Consider the following 16462-nt stretch of genomic DNA (forward strand, 5'->3'; position numbering starts at 1 on the left):
ATGTTTTAACTTTCTATTACTTTTATTTCTTGAAGATCTCTTTGGTTCTTTATCAAATCTGTCTGCTCTTCATTCACATATTCAAGGCCCTTTTTTAATTCTTAAAATATATTAAGAGTGATTATTTAACATTTTTTTGTCTGATAATTCCAAAATCTAAATCTGATTCTGTCATACATTATTTATGATGGCTGTTACTCATCATGCCATGCTTAGTTACTCATTGTGCCAATGTGTTTAGTAATTTTAGACCAGGAACTTCTTTGTATGTGAAATTCTTTGTTTTGAGAAGATGAGTATCCTTCAGAACTTTCAGAATTCAGTTCAGTTCAGTTGACCAGTCATGTCTAAGTCTTTGTGATCCCATGGACTGCAGCATGCCAGGCTTTCCTGTCCTTCACCAACTTCTGGAGCTTGCTCAAACTCATGTCTATTGAGTTGGTGATCCAACCTTCCTTCAATCTTTCCCAGCATCAGGGTCTTTCCCAGTGAGTCAGTTCTTCACATCAGATGGCCAAAGTATTGGAGTTTCAGCTGCAGCATCAGTCTTTCCAATGAATTCAGGACTAATTTCCTTTAGGTTGACTGGTTTGATCTCCTTGCAGTCCAAGAGATACTCAAGAATCTTCTCCAATACCACAGTTGCAAATTTCTTTTAGGATTACTTTAAATTCTCAGCCTAAGTTAGTGTAAATTTGATAAGTAAGCCTGCGTAAAGGTCATGTTGTGTTTATAAATTGAGTTAGACAGTCTTCCTTGCAGTCCAGAGACATATTTCTAGTTCGCTCTTATGCTATATACATAGCTTTTCAAGTCTTAGCTTTAGGGCAGGTGTGCTTAGTTGCTCAGTAGTGACCGACTCTTTGCAACCCTCCGGACTGTAACCCACCAGGCTCCTCTGTCCATGGAATTCTCCAGGCAAGAACACTGGAGTGGGTGGCCATTTCTTTCTCCAGTGGATCTTCCCGACCCGTGGATCAAACCCACCATATTTCCTACTTTGGGCAGGCTCTGGGTTTTGCTTCCTTTCTACTGAGTTCTGGCAGACAATCAAAACTGCCTAGATTCACTTAGTTCAGCAAATGCTTAGAGAATGAAATGTGGCTTCAGGGCCCTTCTTCTTCGGGTTCCAGGCTTTTGGTATGTATACTCCTTAAGGATACACATTTATGGAAACATTTAAGAATTCTTTTAAAATTAGATTCTATCCACATTATTAGTTGTTTTCAACATCCAGGCATGCTGCTAGAAATGGGCATCTTCTCAGAACATTTGTGAAAAGTGTACATGGGTAGCTACGTACTTGTTTGTGTTCTACTGAGCTCTCAGCTTTTCTTTTGTTCTACTCTTTCCCATTTCTCTGTAATGAACAGTAGTTATTTTATATGGTTATTCCTTTGCAATTCCAGAGATAAATGAGTTTCCTCTGATTATGTCAGCTTCAGAGTTTGGGAAAGATACATTACTGAATTTTTATGATAAAAATGGCCTTTTCTATATCATTTATTATTGGATCTTCTTCTTTGCTGTCAACGAAACAAGCTGGAGCACTCCTACCATCATTTCCGCACAACTGGGTCAAACAGAAGCCTCCATAGGGTCCGGCCAGGGAGCAACGGAGCCCACTCCATGGAGGAGGGAGGGCAGGGTGACTGGACGCAGCTTTTGTAGTGATGACCCTTCTCTCATGCCCTGAGGTCCAACTATGCATATATGAGGAACAGAAGTGGATTCATTTTTCCTTCATTGTCCACTTTAAGGATTCACATAACTATTGAGCAGAAAAAAGGACCCAAAGTCCTTTTAGAAGGACCTCTTATAGATCAGAAAAACAAGTGCAGGATCAGATTCAAAGGTTCCATTTAAGCACAGAATTTTACCTAGTTTTGTAAGGAAGCTATTGGAATGATCAGGTTACAATATCAATGAGGATAATATCTGGTAAAGTCAGGATTGTTCCTTAGTTGCACCAGATAAAATTTCAAATGGATACTTGCTAAAACACTACATAAAACAACAGACTGCTACAGAAATAAGTTCGCTACATTATTAAACACTGATTAGGACATTTGTGCATGATATCAGAGTACATGGCCAATTCAAACTTCCTCTGAAACTAGAGTAATTCTAGAAAATCTATAACTGTGAGATTTTGATTAGAACCACACCTTAAGGGACCTTTTGAACATATCCAAAAGGGTTTTATACAGTTGCTTCTGAGTTATGAACATGTACTAATAGTATGTTTATTTTCTGGGTGGATTTTTAAAAACTATTTATTTATTTATAGCTGCCTCAGGTCTTAGTTGCACCATGAGGGATCTTTCATTGTGGGTGTGTGGGCTCTAGAGTTCACGAGCTCAGTAATTGTGACACATGTGCTTAGGCGCCCCATGGCATGGAGGATCTTGGTTCCCCAACCAGGGACCAGGGATTGAATTCATGTTCCTTGTATTAAAAAGTGATTTTCTTAACCACTGAACCACCAGGGAAGCCTCCTGGATGGATTTTTAACGTTCTTGTGTCAAAAATTCGTAACACTCAGACTGGCTAACAAACTTGTAGATACACTACTCTACTAAACCTACTGAGGGCATTCCAACTTATCTACACAATTTTAGAGAATTCATTTTATTTTGGTAATCATTAATGATTATATAAGATTCTGCATAATATTTAGAAACTTCATCGTCTTTTAAACACCAAAACTTCTGGTAAAATAGAAGAGGCATCGGAACTGGAAAGTTACATCATTAAAGACCGCTGAGAGCTTCAATAAGCAGGTTGTTGCTTCCTTGGTGGTTCAGACAGTAAAGAATCTGCCTGAAATGTCGGAGACTTAGGTTTAATTGCTGGGTCGGGAAGATTCCCTAGAGAAGGGAATGGCAACCCACTCTAGCATTCTTGTCTGGAGAATTCCATGGATAGAGGAGCCTGGAGGGCTACAGTCCATGGAGTTGCAAAGAGTCAGAAATGTCTGAGTGACTAACACTTGCATTTTCACTTTTTCATGTAAGTCACTTGCTGACCCAAGATCCAAGCTCCACAGAAACAAAAAGTACATAACGTCAAAAGCTTCCACACAAAACCATTAGAATAAGAAAACACTGACTGTCAGTGCACTGTATACTTTTCATACATTTTTATTCTTATTTTGTCATGTTTTTCTTTTTTTTATGTTTTTCTTTTTACTTGTTTAATTTCATACATTTCTGACTTAGCCAATCATAATCTCCCTTACTACTAATAAAAACTTATTGAAGTTTAATTTTATTAGAGACAATCACTTTACTAGAGTTAGGACAATTCTAACTTTATAATTCAGCTTTTCACTGTCAAGCCAACTTAAAGAATTCTGATTAGGTTCTTGTTGTTGTTCGGTTGCTAAGTCATGTCCTACTCCTTGCGGCCCCAGTGGACTACAGCATGTCAGACTTCCCTGTCCTTTACTGTTTCCCAGAGTTTGCTCAAACTCATGTCCATTGAGTCAGTGATGCCATTCAGCCATCTCATCCTCTGTCACCCCCTTCTCCTCCCTCAGTCTTTCTCAGTATCAGGGCCTTTTCCAATGAGTTGGCTCTTTGCATCAGGTTTCCAAAGTACTCGAGCTTCAGCTTCAGCATCAGTCCTTACAATGAATATTCAGGGTTGACTTCCTTTAGGATTGACTGGTTTGATCTCTTTACTGACCAAGGAACTCTCAAGAGTCCTCTCCAGCACCACAGTTTGAAAGCATCAATTCATTGGCACTCAGCCTTCTTTATGGCCCAACTCTCACATCTGTACATGACTACTAGAAAAACCGTAGCTTTGACTATAAAGACCTTTGTTGACAAGGTGATGTCTCTGCTTTTTAATATGCTATCTAGGTTAGTCATAGCTTTTCTTCCAGTGAGTGTGCATCTCTAATTTCATTACTGCAGTCATCATCTGTAGTGGTTTTGGAGCCCAAGAAAATAAAATCTCCCACTGCTTCTATTTTTTCTCCACCTAATTGCCATGAATTGATGGTACTTGATGCTGTGATATTAGTGTTTTGAATGCTGAGTTTTAAGCCAGCTTTTATAGAGATGATTCTAAGTGCATGTCTTTTCAACAGTCTCAGTAGATCTTGTCTCTTTATAAAGAGTCCAAAGGGATAGAATCTTTTCTAAGGAAATAGCTAATACCTGGTGGAACAGATTCCCAAGTATAATGCATTTCACTCATGGGAATAAAAAAAAAAAACCTGAGTTTCACCTTGGCTGACCTAGTATAAAATATAGTCCATGTCCTATTCAGAGAATAGGAGCAAATCTGGACAGTTCCTAATTGTCTTTCTTGTAGTCTTGGTTGATAGAGGATCAGATTGTGGAAGTAGGACCACAAATAATTTCCACACTATTAAGAAAAGGCTGTTGCCAAGCTATGGAACATTATCAGATGAATCCAAATTACAAAAAATAAACAAAACACTTGTTTGCACAGCAGCATACTTTATTGCTAGAAAAACAAGACCCTAAGGACAGTTATTGAATTATGAAGAGTAAATACCAGATTTAGAAATATAACATTGTCTCTATAATAAAATACACATTCTCATAATGTTGGGAAAAATTCTACATATAATGATATGAGGCTAATATGATTGTCTAGAAAATCGTGATGTTGATGACCGATTCAAATAATTATGTTTATATATAGTATTATCTCAGTTATTGCCCAAATTTTGAAATTCTTGTCTAGGAATACCTACCTTCCTAGTACCTCTGTTGCAAAAGCATGGGTAATCATAGCAGATAAATGAGAATGTTTAGTTAATGAAAGGTTAGAATAGCAAAATAACAGAATGAAGGGATGGGAGAAATATGATTAAAATACAGTTAAGAATTAAGAAATATTTTACTTACCTAAAACAGTACTCAGTTCTTTCATCACTGTATCTACTTTGATCTTCTCTTCATCTATAAGACACGGTAAAATTTAGACATTTATAAGCCCAAACTCAGAAAAAAAGGCAAAAACTACAAAGTTCTTAAATTAAGAAGTCAAGCCTGAATGAAGGCTATTGACTATATTCTGTCCTTTTAAAATTTATGATTCCTGGACTTTAAAGGATAGCTCCATTATCTACAGCAGGGATTAAGACTGCTTACATCATAAAGTCTATGTTAGGCAAAATGTTTTCTAAGCTTCTTGGACTCATGTTTCTAACTCCATATTTCCCTAGTAATGGCTGATAATATGTGACTGGTATACATTTAAGGCTATTTTTTATGGTATTATGTCATTTTATATAGTTGGGAAAAGACAAAGAATGCCAGGAAAAGCAAATTGTGTGGTGAACTAAAGCTTTTAAATTTTGCCTAAGGGAAAAACGTCATGTAGAGAAGGGAAAGATGAGGCAAAAAAGGCTAGTTGGAGTTAACAGTTTAGAAGTTGACATCAGACTGTCTGGATCTGGGAAAATAGCAGTGAAAAAAAGATGACAATTCTGGCTCCACAAATTTTATATTAATTTGTTTTGTTTATGACTGTAACTCTTTTGCATTCTAACTCCCTACGATGAAAGGACATCTTTTTTTTGCTGCCAGTTCTAGAAGGTCTTATAGGTGTTCATAAAACCGGTCAGCTTCAGCTTCTTCAGCATTAGTGGTTGGGGCATAGACTTGGATTACTGTGATGTTGAAAAGTTTGCCTTGGAAATGAACTGAGATCATTCTTTCATTTTTGAGGCTGCACCCAAGTACTGCATTTCGGACTCTTGTTGACTATGAGGGCTACTCCATTTCTTCTAAGGGATTCTTGCCTGCAGTAGTAGACATAATGGTCATCTGAAGTAAACTTGCCCATTCCTGTCCATTTTAGTTCACTGATTCCTAAGATGTTGATGTTCACTCTTGCCATCTCCTGCTTGACCATGTCCAATTTACCTTGATTCATGGACCTAACATTTCAGATCCCTATGCAATATTGTTCTTTACAGCATCAGACTTTACTTTCACCACCAAACACATCCACAATTAAGTGCTTTTTCCGTTTTGGCCCAGCCACTTCATTCTTCCTGGAGCTATTAGTAATTGTCTTTCACTCTTCCCTAGTAGCATATTGGACATCTTCCAACCTGGGGGGCTCATCTTCCAGTATTGTGTGTTTGTGTGTGTGTGTGTGTTATTCACTCAGTCGTGTCTGACTCTGTGTAACCCCAAGGACTGTAGCTCACCAGCCTCCTCTGTCTATGGGATTCTCTGGGCAAGAATACAGGAGTGGGTTGCCATTCCCTTCTACAGTGAATCTTCCTGACCCGGGAATCGAACCCAGGTCTCTTGAATTTCAGGCAGATTCTTTACCATCTGAGCCATTGGGGGATCCCTCTGATATCATATCTTTTTACCATTTCATACCATTCATGTGGTTCTCGTGGCAAGAATACTAGAGCAGGTTTGCCAATCCCTTCTCCAGTAAATCATGTTTTGTCAGAACATTTCATTATGACCCATTCCTCTTGCATGGCCCTGCACAGCATGGATCATAGCTTCATTGAGTTATACAAGCCCCTTTGCCATGACAAAGTTGTGATCCATGTAGGGGAACAAATGACTGGTCCAAAATTGGAAAAGGAGTATGACAAGGCTGTATAGTGTCACCCTGCTTATTTAACTTATATGCAGAGTACGTCATGTGAAATGCACAGCTGGATGAATCACAAGCTGGAATCAAGATTGCTGGAAAAAATTTCAGCAACCTCAGATATGCAGACAATACTGCTCTAAATGGCAGAAAGTGAAGAGGAACTAAAAGCCTCTTGATGAGGGTGGAAAAGAGTGAAAAATCTGGCTTAAACCTCAACATTTATAAAACTAAGATCATGGCGTCTGGTCCCATCATGTGTAAGTGCATGCCTAGTCACTTCAGTCATGTCTGACTCTTTGCTGCCCCGTGAACTGTAGTTCACCAGGCTTCTCTATCCATGGGATTCTCTAGGCAAGAATACCAGAGTAAGTTGAAATGCCCTCCTCCAGGGGATCTTCCCAAATTGGGGACTGAACCTGTGTCTGCCTGCATCTCTCATATTACAGAGGGATTATTTACCCACCTGGTAAGCCCCTGGTTCCAAGACTTTATGACAAATATAAGGGGAAAAAATGGAAGCAATGGCAGATTTTATTTTCTTGGGCTCCAAAATTACTGTGGACAGAGACTGCAGCCATTAAATTAAAAGACGCTTGCTCCTTGGAAGGAAAGCTATGACAAACCTAGACAGCATATTAAAAAGCAGAGACATCACTTTGCTGACAGAAGTCTGTATCGTCAAAGTTATGGTTTTTTCAGTAGTCATGTACAGATGTGAGAGTTGGACCATAAGGAAGGCTGAGTGCCAAAGAATTGATGCTTTCAAATTGTGGTGCTGGAGAAGACTCTTGAGAGATCCTTGGACTGTGAGGAGATAAAACTAGTAAATCCTAAAAGAAGTCAACCCTGTATATTCATTGGAAGGAATGATGCTGAAGCTGAAGCTCCAAAACTTTGGCTACGTGATTTGAAGAGTCAACCCATTGGAAAAGATCCTGATACTAGGAAAAGTGAAAGTGAAAGTCTTTCAGTCTTGTCCGACTCTTTGCAACCCTATAAACTGTCTGTATAGTCTATGGAATTCACCAGGCCAAAATACTGAAGTGGGTAGCCTTTCCCTTCTTCAGGGGATCTTCCCAACCCACGGATCAAACCCAGGTCTCCCACATTGCAGGCAGATTCTTTACCAGCTGAGCCACATGGGAAACCCAAAGATTGAAGGCAAAAGGAGAAGAGGGTGACAGAAGATTAGATGGTTGGATGGCATCACCAACTCAATGGACATGAATTTGAGTAAATTCCAGGAGACAGTGTAGGACAAGGAAGCCTCGCATGCTGCAGTCCATGGGGCTGCAAGGAGCAGGACATGACTTCATGACTGAACAACAACAACAACTGTATCTCTAAGGCTGAAGCAGACAATGCTGGGTGTTAGGTGTTCAACAGATATGATACATGAATGAATAAATTGAATGAGAAAATTCATAAAAATGCTTAGCACTGTCTGGCATATTGGAAAACAATGCATATAAGCTATGAGGGGGTCATTGATTTTTAATCTGAGGTCAGATTTTCACCTTAGTTATTAAGTCATCATGGCTAGTGTGATCAGAATGAACTTAAGGCAATAATATGGCTGACAGACCAGTCAGGAGGCTTCTGTAGTAGTCTTGGCCAAGATGATGAGTTTTGAATTAAGTAGTAGAGATAAAATTGAGATTTTGTTTTAAGGGAAAAGAGGAGGGAGTATAAGTCAAAGATAATTTGTGGATTCTTTCACGAGTAATTGTGGTGGATTATAGGGATACAGAAATGTTGCTGTTCAGTCACTCAGTCATGTGTGACTCTTTGTGACCCCATGAACTGCAGCACGCCAGGCTTCCCTGTCCTTCAGCATCTCCTGGAGCTTGCTCAAACTCATGTCCATTGAGTCAGTGATGCCATCCAACCATCTCTTCCTCTGTCGTCCCCTTTCTCCTCCCACCTTCTATCTTTCCCAGCATGAGGGTTTTTTCATATGAGTCAGTTCTTCACATCAGGTGGCCAAAGTTTGGCACTTCAGCTTCAGCATCAGTCCTTCCAATGAATATTCAGGACTGATTTCCTTTAGGATTGACTGATTTGATCTCCTTCCTGTCCAAGGGACTCTCAAGAGTCTCCTTCAACACCACAGTTCAAAAGCATCAATTCTTCAGTGCTCAGCCTTCTTTATGGCCCAACTCACATCTGTACGTGACTACTGGAAAAACCATAGCTTCAATAAAAATATACACACAAACATACACAAAACACAGGCAAACACACAAAGCGCCCCCCCCCAAGAATTAGAAATGAATTTAATATGGAGAATAGTTACCTTTTATATGTTGAGTTGAGATTGCCAGTGGACAATCTATGTCTCAATAGAGATTTATTGATACAAGAGAAGATCTCTTAATTGATCTGCTTTTAAACAGTCTGACAGTTTGAACTTCATTCTTAATTCTTACTGCAAAATGCTTAGACTAATGCTGATGAAATGCCATAACTTTCATATCTAGTAGGTTATGCTTTAGTAAGCCAGTGCATCTGTGTTCTTATGGGTTGATTTTCTGAGTTTATTTCTAGACTTGTTTATAAATAGTTATACTTATTAAATTGGTGATAACTTAATCACTATATAAACTGATGAACTATAAATAGAAAAAGGAGTTATCATTAAAACAAACTTGAATAATTTGGAAAGTTTATGTGAGGGCAAGTTTACTAAAATATAGTCCTGTTGAATTTGGTGTGGATAAGGTAACTGTAGAAAGATTGAAGCAAGAATTAAAATCTAGATGGACTCCGAGATTTCTGCTCAACTTAAAAAAAAAAAAATCACTTTGCTCCACTTAAGATAAACTAAAAATGGGAGAGTAGATGATAAATGGGTATGTTTGTGCAAGAAAATCCCCCCAAAGCATAACTACATTAAATAAAAATGACATTGACCCAATTTTTTTCAGTCAAATAAAATGTTTAAAGTATGTAAATATCATTTTTATGATTCTTTATTTTAGCTGGATTTTTAGATTATCTGACCAATCACTTGACTTTGTCATACTAGATAAAAAGACTGTCCTAGACTGAAATGCATAGAATAAGTACAGGTATAAGATAAACAGTTAACTGTCAACAAGGCATCCAAGAATTCTCAATAGGAAAATGATAGTCTCTTTAATAAAAAGAGCTCAGAAAACTGGATAACCACATGCAAAATAATGAAACTGGACTACTTATTCTACACCACTCACAAAAACAGGGTCAAAATGGATTATACAGTTAAATGTAACACCTGAGCCTGTAAAACTCCTGAAAAAAAAAATAGGGGAAAATCTCCTTGATGCAAATATTGGCAATGATTTTTTGGATATGACACCAAAAGCACAAGCAACAAAAACAAAAATAAACCAGTGAGATGACATCAAACCAAAAGGCTTCTGCACAGCAAAAGAAACAATAAGCAAAATAAAAAGGCAAGCTATGGAATGGGAGAAAATATTTGCAAACCATATATCTAATAAGGAACTAATATGAAATATATAACATTCAAAATGTATACTCGATATAAAAACGATTCAATTAAAAATGGGCAGAGGAACTGAACAGTCATCTTTGTATGTCAAAGAAGACATACAATGGCCATCATGTACATGAAAAGAAGTTCAATGTCACTAATTATCCGAGATATACAAAACCAAAATGAGCAATTTTGGTTGAGCTGGGATTGAGTTGGGATAGCTGAGTTGAGTTTGTTGGGACTGAGTCTTTATTTATGCTTCCTTCAGTAGATTTGCATTTTGCCAGGTATTTACCAAGTAATTTTCTGTACTAAGATTTGGCAGAAAACTTTCTTGGAAATAAAATTCATTTTAAAATAAAAAGCAAGAGGTGAAGAATGAAGGCTGTTAGATTAAGATTTAGGTCTAAAGCAGATACAATTTGAAGTTATAGGTAATAAAAATAACGATGAGCTAACACTTCACAACTGCAAGAATGACTATTATCATTCTAACAAAAGACAAGAGATAAATGCTGGGGAGGATGTGGAGAAGAGGGAACCTTTGTTCACTGTAAACTGGTACAGCCACTGTGGAAAACAGCATGGAAGTTCCTGAAGAAACCATATGATCCTTGGACTGCAAAGAGATCAAACCAGTCAATCCTAAAGGAAATCAGTTCTGAATATTCATTGGAAGGACTGATGCTGAAGCTGAAGCTCCAATACTTTGCCACCTGATGCGAAGAACTGACTCATTGGAAAAGACCCTGATGCTGGGCAAGACTGAAGGCAGGAGAAGAGGGGGACAACGGAGGATGAGAGGATGAGATGAGTCAGTTGGCATCATCGACTCAATGGACATGAGTTTAAGCAGGCTCCAGGAGTTGGTGATGCACAGAAAGGCCTGGCATGCTACTACAGTCCATGGGGTCACAAAGAGTTGGACACGACTGAGCAACTGAACTGACCATATGATCCAACAATTTCACTTCTGGGTACATATACAGAGCAAATGAAAACAGAATTTCAAAGAGATATATGTGCTTCCGTGTTCACTATAGTATCTTTCACAATAATCAAGATATGAAAACAAACTAAGTATCTGTCAATGGATGAATAAAGAAGATGTGATGTATTATACACAATGAAGAGTTATTCAGTCATGATAATGAAGGATATCTTCCCATTTGTGATAACATGGATGGACTCTGAGTGCATTATGCTAACTGAAACAAATCAGATCGAGAGAGGCTAATATGATATGATACCACCCACAAAAACATATATATGTATACATACATATAAAAGCTGAGCCCACAGAAACAGAGAACAGAATGAGAGTTACCGGGGCTGGGGGGGTGGAGAAATGGGGAGATGTTGGTCAAAGGGTACAAACTTCCAGTTATAAGGTGAACAAATTCTGAGCATCTAATGTACAGAATGCTACATTTTATATGGTAAAGACTGTAGTTAATAATACTAATTATATACTTGAAATCTGCTTGGAGACTAGATCTCAAATGTCAGAAAAGAATTATAATAATGTGATGTGTTGGAGGTGTTAGCTAACACTATGGTGATAGTCATTTTGCAATATATGTCTATCAAATCAACAGATTGTGTACCTTAAACTTACACAATGTTATGCGTCAATTTGGAAGGACTGATGCTGAAGCTGAAACTCCAGTACTTTGGCCACCTCATGCGAAGAGTTGACTCATTGGAAAAGACCCTGATGCTGGGAAGGATTGGGAGCAGGAGGAGAAGGGGACAACAGAAGATGAGATGGCTAGATGGCATCACCGACTCGATGGGCATGAGTTTGAGTAAACTCCGGGAGTTGGTGATGGACAGGGAGGCCTGGTGTGCTGCGATTCATGGGGTCGCAGAGTCGGACACGACTGAGCGACTGAACTGAACTGAACTGACTGAAAGATGGACAGAAAAAAAAGACTCAGTAAGCCTGAAAAAGTATAAGAGTGGTTACAGTGCTCACCATCATATGGTAGTTTTTCTATCAAATCCATGAATTCTTCTTCTGTGATCTTGATTCCCATGCTTTCTAAAAAAGTGTCCAGCTTATTGATATCAATATTGCCTCCTAAATAGAGGATAGAAAAGAAATATAGTAAAATTGCATGATTCTAAAACACATTCACTCTATATTAATATTCTTCTTTACTGAGCATGTATTTTATTACAATAAAAATACTTCATTCATTTCTTAGTATTATTGTTAACATTTTCAAGACAAACACCAAAATGTCAGTCTTGTCCAGCTAATACAATAAAAATTAGAATTAATTATCTCCAATTTTGTGTTGGGAATATTGAAAAGCTAGAGCTAGAGGTGACTGACATAATATTCTGCAAAATAGTCGTTATTTTTGTTGCCTATAATTTCAAATTGTTTCTGCTTTAGACCTAAATCTTAATCTGACAGCCTTCATTCTTCACCTTTTGTTTGCATTTTAAAATGAATTTTATTTCTCTGGGACTGAATTAGGAAAATTTAAGTTTCCTGCCAAATCTTAGTACAGAAAAGTACTTGGTAAATTACGTGGCAAAATGAAGATCTACTGAAAGAAGTATAAATAAAGACTTGATTATGTAGGAAAGGAGGATTTATATTTTGACAATGCAAATAAAGGTTTCAGATTAAGTCTTTTTAGCATGCTTCTTACTCACGTTTGAGAGATTTTATGCCCTTCATCAACCTTTTCTGATACACTTTTCCATCAGCTGTAAAAAAACAAGATACTTTAGAAAGTAATTTTAGAAAAGAATTTAGGAATCAGAAAGATAGTACACATCTCTTAATTTCAGAAAGAAAGAATTTAGAAAATTTTGCCTGAAGAACATTTCAAATGCAAATAGATAACAGATATACCAGAATGTTCACTCACAGTGGTAAAGGAATATAAAGCTAATCATAATAATGAGATGTTCTTTTTTTTACTGTATTGACAATGTAAGGAAAATAACATTCTCAAATACTATTTGTGAGAGTTCAAATTACAATATTCTGGAAGGAAATGTGGCAAAACAAAATATTTTGCAACTCTATTTAAAGGAATACAATCTCACTAAATTTTAGGATGTTTGCCAAAATTTATCTACAAGGTTGCCAAAAATAAAAAGGAAGTCTATTTATAGACAGAGAACTGGAAAAATAAACCTCAGATTTTTTTACATTATTTACTGCTTTGAGGTAGGAAGAGAGATGGTTTTGTTTTTGCTTACCTGCATTATCAAGGTTTCTATGATGAAGACATTAAATTGTGAAAAAATAAGTTATAAATAAATTTATACACTCACAATATTATGTATGAATGTATGTATCTAGCTATCTATCTTAAAGGCACTAGAAGGAAAGGTTTCAAGATATTAATAGTGGTTATCTTTGTGTTATGAAATTAAAAATATTTTTTATTTTCCTAAATTTTAAAATTTCATTTAATTAGATAGTTAAGAACTGCAGTTTTTCCTGAATATACAAAATTATCCACTTATTGGTAAAATATATATTTTATGCTGCAGAAATACGCATAGCTATTTTTTTTGTTGTTGTTGTTTTATCTTCTCTTTACTCCTGTTTCCCTTGTTCCTTCTTTCTTCTTCTTTTTGGTGGTGGTGGTGTGTGTGTGCTTAGTCATATCTGACTACCACCAAGCTCCTCTGTCCATGGAATTTTCCATGGGTTGCCATTTCTTCCTCTGGGGGATCTTCCTGACCCAGGGATTGAACTCCCACTCTTGTGTCTTCTGCCTTAGCAGGCAGATTCTTTACCAACGGAGCCACCTGGAAGGTACCCTTCTTCTTTAAAAAAAAAAAGAAATCTATTTTCTAATCCAGCTGATTAACAACCTGAGGGCTCAGGGTGAACTTTGACTTTGATGGCAAAGGCAAAACTTATAATTTATAGCTGAGAGGGTTAGATTGATGATTTTAAAATACAAATCTAAGCAATGAATCTTTTCTTTGTACTAGCATTAACTTTTTAACAGTTTTCAAGCATTTTCACTCTATTTTGGAATTTTTCAAATAGTTCCACAAAATCAGACTTCCTAAAAAACCCAGATAGCACCCACGAATCTTACCATTAACTGGCATTGTCTCCAGCAAATTCAAGCATTCATTAGATGTGAGCTTAATCCCCAAGTTTCCCAAAACACTTTCAAGTTTACTAGTATCAACTTTGTCTCCTTTGAAAGAAAAAAAGGATTGTTAACAGATGGTAATTTTAGGACATCATAGTTATCTAAAAATTTTAAAACGTGGCTCATTTAATGTTATCCTCACTTTCATATTCTCACATACTTGAACAGTGTTTACAGATAGTGAATTAGAATTTATTCCTAATTCTTCATAAAGAGAGTAGCCTCTTAAGCCTAATGACAAGACAGCATAGAAGAAAATTAGATTATGAAATAGGTCAGTAATTTAAAATGTCTAGTCTTTTTTGTTTTTAATGCTGAATCATGAGATTATTATGACAATCCTATCAATTAAATTTTCTAAAACTATCCACCTTCCTATATTCTGTGACTATCTAGATTTGGCTATGTAAACTAGCAGTTATTAACTCAAAAGCTTGCAGGAGCCTGGAGATAGAAAAAATGAATGAAACTGGCTATAGTGAAGTGGACAGCCTTTTGGACATGCCTTGTCCAAAAAGAAAACATGCCAGCTATTGTGAGGGAATTCAGATCTTATAAAATTGACTACAGATTGAATTAAACTCATGGGTGTCTAATGTGTGACCACTGATCTAAACACTGGTTAAAACCAGGATAATGTTGCTGGAAATAACAGAAAATATTATTTTTTATTCAAACATCACCACTTATTTTCGTGGCTGAATCCTAGATAATCTGAAGTCAAAGAAGAAGAAAAGATAAGATGTACATATTTCATAATAAATATATAAAGTATCAACATTAATAAGTTTATTTTGTAATATTGCGAAAACACTATGCAAAATATAATATAGGGTGAATTCCATTTAACATGTTTTACTAATGTCTTACTCACCTGAAAAAGGTTTCACTTCATTCATCACCTTTTCCAGATCAACTTTACCATTAACTGTAAGAAAAGGAATAAATTAGACAGAAATACAGCAAGGAATGTAAGAAAACGATGTTGTATACATCAGATGAATTTAGCAGCATTTATTTGCTGTAGAGGGCTTCCCAGGTGGCACTAGTGGGAACAAATCTGCCAGCAATGCAGGAGACTTAAGAGGCTTGGGTTCAATCCCTGGGTTAGGAAGATCCCCTGGAGGAGGGCATGGTAACCCATTCCAGTATTCTTGCCTGGAGAATCCCATGGACAGCGGAGCCTGGCAGGTTACAGTCCAAAGGGTTGCAGAGTCGGACACAACTGAAGTGACTTAGCATGCATTTGCTGCAGAAAAGCTAGCTTTTTGAAAGTACAAATTTCTTTGCTGTTTTTCAGATGTTGAGTCATGTCTGACTCTCTGTGACTCCATGGACTGTAGCATGCTGGACTTCCCTGTCCTCCTCTATCTCCTGTAGTGAATTTCTAGTTACAAATAAATACAAATTTCTAGTTATAAAATAAATAAGCTATGATGATGTGATGTACAGTATGGTGATTATAGTTAGCAATACTGTATTGCATATTTGAAAGTTGCTAAGAGAATAGATCTTAAAAGATCTTATCAAAGAAAAACATTTTGTAACTCGGCATGGTGATGGCTGTCATTGGAGAACAGGTCTACTCTAGCCGAACTAAAAGAGATAAAATAAAAGCTAGCCATACTGATATTAAGTATCCTTTCAATAAATACTGATGCCATGCATTAGCAAATGTGGCTAAAGAGGTGGACTGTGATTTAAGTGAAACCTATCCATTCAGGAAAGGCTGAGTAAAAAGAGCAGAGTAAAAAGATACCTTGAAATCTTTCTCTAATTTGCACATGACACTAGCAAGAGTCAGCATGTGTCCTTTCTTTCAAACTGAGTTTTTCTTCTAAGTTTTTCATAATACTTCTTGATGTCAAACAAGCATTTTAAATGACTGTTAGAAATAGATACATAAGACTATTTTTTACATAGGGTTCAGTGATATCTAAAATGCTCACCATCAACAGGTAGATTTTGTGTTAGATCTTTGAGTTCCTTTTCAGTGAGGTTCATGCCCATGTTTTCCAAAACAGTGTATACTTTACTAGAGTCAATCTTCCCTCCTTATAAAAAGAGATATATAAGAAAAAGTTAATATCTCTAAAATGTGAATTTTGAGCAATGAACAATTCCTGAGGTAATATTATGATTATCATTTTCATCCAAAAGACCATAGCCTAATGAGAGCTTTACAAGAGTACAAAGAATGGAGTACAATAATGGAGTTAGGATTAGA

At 36.8% G+C, this 16462-nt stretch overlaps 1 protein-coding gene across 1 annotated transcript in view; it reads right to left on the minus strand.

Moving 5' to 3' along the window:
• Positions 1-16245, minus strand: part of LOC136150107 (nuclease SbcCD subunit C-like) — a 140989-nt gene extending 124744 nt beyond the window's left edge. The window contains exons 1-6 of the mRNA XM_065910879.1: positions 16185-16245; positions 15110-15163; positions 14176-14280; positions 12764-12817; positions 12072-12176; positions 4890-4943 (exon numbers count right to left, since the gene is read on the minus strand). Coding sequence (XP_065766951.1) covers positions 4890-4943; positions 12072-12176; positions 12764-12817; positions 14176-14280; positions 15110-15163; positions 16185-16245 — 433 coding nt within the window. The remainder of the gene's footprint in view (positions 1-4889; positions 4944-12071; positions 12177-12763; positions 12818-14175; positions 14281-15109; positions 15164-16184) is intronic.
• Positions 16246-16462: the final 217 nt, after the last annotated feature.

Source organism: Muntiacus reevesi, chromosome 18, assembly GCF_963930625.1.
Source record: "Muntiacus reevesi chromosome 18, mMunRee1.1, whole genome shotgun sequence".
NCBI classification, from domain to species: Eukaryota; Metazoa; Chordata; class Mammalia; order Artiodactyla; family Cervidae; genus Muntiacus; species Muntiacus reevesi.